This window comes from Lathyrus oleraceus, chromosome 5 (genome assembly GCF_024323335.1).
Source record: "Lathyrus oleraceus cultivar Zhongwan6 chromosome 5, CAAS_Psat_ZW6_1.0, whole genome shotgun sequence".
Classification (NCBI taxonomy): domain Eukaryota; kingdom Viridiplantae; phylum Streptophyta; class Magnoliopsida; order Fabales; family Fabaceae; genus Lathyrus; species Lathyrus oleraceus.
In genome coordinates, this window is record NC_066583.1 from 649568911 (window position 1) to 649572489 (window position 3579).

The following is a 3579-nucleotide window of genomic DNA, read 5'->3' on the forward strand; positions in this document are numbered from 1 at the left end:
TGTGCAATAACATAAATAAATCACACTTAAAAAGTATCCATAAATCATGAAATCATGGCTGAATATCAATATTTTCCTCTCCAATATCACTACAAAGAACGACTTCTAGTTCAGGTTTATCGAGAGAAAGACTAACAACTTCAAAAATATCAACTATATCAAATATATCTCATTTATCTCCATAAATATCCCACATTTTTGTTGCTCCAACATTATAAACTTTAATATGAGAAGACATAGATTTGTATGAACAAAAACTAAATCTTCAACCCTCTTTGAATTGAATCTATTCCTTTTTAATAAGTCAATAAATCTAGTGCTTCAATTTCTTTCCATAGATGATAAAAAAACTTGGTTGTAAAAGAATTTTTTTATTTCTAAATAGAATAATTAATCTAATTTTTACTTAAGAAAAAACCCAAATTATACCATCCGAATTAAAAAAAAAATTGGTTACGTGATACCAAATGTGTACCAACTTAAACGAAAAATAAAAATTTTGATACGGTTTCGGTACATACTCTTCGCTTACCGTACGAGTACCGGTACCAGATATATATCCGGTACCGATACTTTATCTAAAATGAAATATCCATACTTCAAATCTTAGTATTATATATTCCCTCTATCATTGTATTCCTAATTCAAAATCAAAAGCCATTGTGGATGAAACTTTTTCGTAGTTATTGTGATTTTGGTGTATAAAGAAAAATTCCATCGTTAGAGATATTTGATGATGAATTAGAAGACGACAAAGTAACGTGAAATTTATTAGTATGAAAATTAAAAACACGTTGTTCTTATCTAGTCTTTGGTCTAGACTAAAACACTAGTCAAACACTGCCACTACATAATAAGGATATAATAATAATATGCAAGACAACATAATTTCCATGTGTCTTTTTCCAAAGTTTCTTGTTTCCACACAGCTTCCTTATTCAACTTCTCTTCTTCCCACCACCAACTGTCTGTTACTAAGTCTTCTCCAGTCTTCTCTAGGCCGCCTCTTCTATTATATAACACATCTATTCTTCTCTCAATCCCTTCACTACAAACACTTCATCCAATTCTTCCTCTCTTTTCATCTCTCAACAAACAAGCATGGATTATTCACCATGGATTAACACTTCCTTGGATCTCAATATTAACCCTCAAAGGCCTCATCTAGAAGCTCCTGTAAGTATATATATACCATACATAAGTTCTAAACTATTGTTGCAGTTACACTACGTAGACAAATACTACTACTGATGACGATGCAGTTGCAGACCGCAGTTTAAAACTATGATAATACCTAATATTGCTGATGTAGTTGCAGACTACAGTTTAAAACTATGATAAGATAACGGAGTTTAAAACTATGAAAGAACTTGATCTTGATTTATGTGAAAACAATTCTCATCGAGTAATTAATAATTATTTTCTTGTGTTATATTTTCAGATAAATGGAATGGAAAACAATTTTTTCTCATTAGGGATGAGGAGCTCTTCTCCAAAAGAAGAGGTTAGTTGGTTGAGCCAAATCCTGTGTGTTCCTTTATCAAAATGTAAATTGTTTTTACATACTAATAAAGTTGCATGAATATTGATGTGAATATTTCAGTCAAGTGGTGCTTTGGTGGAGGAGCTGAAACGAGTGAGTGCTGAAAACAAGAAGTTAACAGGAATGTTGACAGAGATGTGTGAGAATTACAACACATTGAGAAACAACTTGATGGAATATATGAAGAAGAATCCTGAAACTAAAGAGGTTATAAGTTCATCAAAGAAAAGAAAATCTGATGAAATAAGCACTAGTAACAACAATCTAATAGGAGTTAATGGAAACAACTCTGAGAGTAGTTCAAGTGATGAAGATCAATCATGCAAGAAACCGAGAGAATTAGAAACTTGCATTAAGGCTAAAGTTTCAAGAGTTTATTTCAAAACAGAAGCTTCTGATTCAAGCCTTGTAAGATTAACTCTCTTCTTCAATTATTTGCATATTCATTTGTGTCTGTCTGCTCTTGTGAGTGATTGTTTGACATTTTTTGTGATAATAAATATTCAGATTGTGAAAGATGGATATCAATGGAGAAAATACGGACAAAAGGTGACAAGAGATAACCCTTCACCAAGAGCCTATTTCAAATGTTCATTTGCTCCAAGCTGCGCAGTGAAGAAGAAAGTGCAAAGAAGTGTGGATGATCCATCGGTTACAGTTGCAACATATGAAGGAGAACACAATCATCCTCATCCTTCTCAGATGGAGCCAACAAACAACCGTTGTAGGAATCAGATGAATTCAGTAGCACCTTCTTCTGCTGCTGCACCAAGTACAGTTACACTTGATTGGACAAAAAAGACAAAGTGTAGCAATGATTCTTCTTATAAGAATAGGATGATAAATAGTGATTCCAAAATGGAAATACCTCAGATTTTGGTGGAACAAATGGCTTCTTCGTTGACCAAGGATGTTAAGTTTAGAGCAGCACTTGCAGCTGCTATATCGGGACAAATGTTGCACCAGAATTAAGAACATAGCATAGGATCGTTTTATATGTAAATAGAGCATAGAGAATTTCTCATTTTGATCCATTAAGTAGGAAAGGAAAAGCATGTCCAGTTGATTATGATTCTGAATCAGTCTTTACTGTTCTTCTGCATCAAGCAATGTAAAGAACTAATTAGAATACTGACTTCATATGCAATTTTAGTGAAATGCAGCATTTTGGTTATGGTAATTTTGCATTTAGTTTGGTAATTTTGGATAAACCTAACCTTTTCAGATTTGTTCTTGTGACCAAGATTTTCTTTTGATAAACCTAACTGATAAGAATGTCTACAACTCCTAATTTTTACTATTATAACCTTGAATTTTTCCAAATAGTAGGTAGAAAGTATTAATGAAGCACTTCATGATGAGGTGTTCAACTCAATATTGTTAAACTAATTCAGCATTGTTACCTTGATGATTAGATCAAGTAGCTATTGTAGTACTTACTTGACCCAAAACATAGACAACAGAATGGCACATAAGATAAAATAATACCTCTAGAGAGACCTAGTCCCCATTCTAGTCATATAGATTAAACTCAGAAATTGTCCAATCCATGACCACATATCATGTTTTAAAAAAATCGTAAATGTCGGGCAAAATTCACTACTATAAAATATACTTAATGTAAGATGTTCGTTCCCTCGGCTATTCAAATAACTAACGTAATAGTTGTTATTTAGACGTCTGATTTTTATTTTAATTTATTAAAAGACATAATTATGGTTCAGAGTAATAATCGTGGTGATATGTTAAGGTATACATGTTTTAAATTTCAACACTAATATTTTTTTTTTCTTTTTTCTATACAAAAAAAGATGTGTTCCTTAATTTCTATAGTTATATAAAAATTAAAAAGCATTTCATCGCGGTTGTTATTGTCAATCGTGGTTATATGTTCATTAAAATTAAATATTTAACTACGGTTGGTCTTTATAACCGTGGTGAAATGTTTTTCTTTAAAAATAAAACATATCAGGTTTACTTTAATTCCTTCATAACACAAGTGTCATATCAAAGAACAAAAGAAAGCGATAGCAATA

At 31.6% G+C, this 3579-nt stretch overlaps 1 protein-coding gene across 1 annotated transcript; it reads left to right on the forward strand.

Annotated features, from left to right (window-relative positions):
- Window positions 1-886: 886 nt before the first annotated feature.
- Window positions 887-2717, forward strand: LOC127087640 (probable WRKY transcription factor 40). The gene is made up of 4 exons (XM_051028558.1): window positions 887-1176; window positions 1442-1504; window positions 1604-1951; window positions 2051-2717. Exons 1-4 carry the CDS (start codon window positions 1102-1104, stop codon window positions 2513-2515), a joined length of 951 nt encoding a protein of 316 aa, XP_050884515.1. The 5' UTR covers window positions 887-1101; the 3' UTR covers window positions 2516-2717.
- The last annotated feature ends 862 nt before the right edge of the window (window positions 2718-3579 follow it).

What these genes read in the sequence shown, in the direction of transcription:
- LOC127087640 (XM_051028558.1), top strand. Translation starts at nt 1,102, where the DNA reads ATGGATTATTCACCATGGATTAACACTTCCTTGGATCTCAATATTAAC. An exon ending in GGCCTCATCTAGAAGCTCCT is followed by an intron (nt 1,177 to 1,441) that starts GTAAGTATATAT and finishes TTATATTTTCAG; the next exon opens with ATAAATGGAATGGAAAACAA. An exon ending in AAGCTTCTGATTCAAGCCTT is followed by an intron (nt 1,952 to 2,050) that starts GTAAGATTAACT and finishes ATAAATATTCAG; the next exon opens with ATTGTGAAAGATGGATATCA.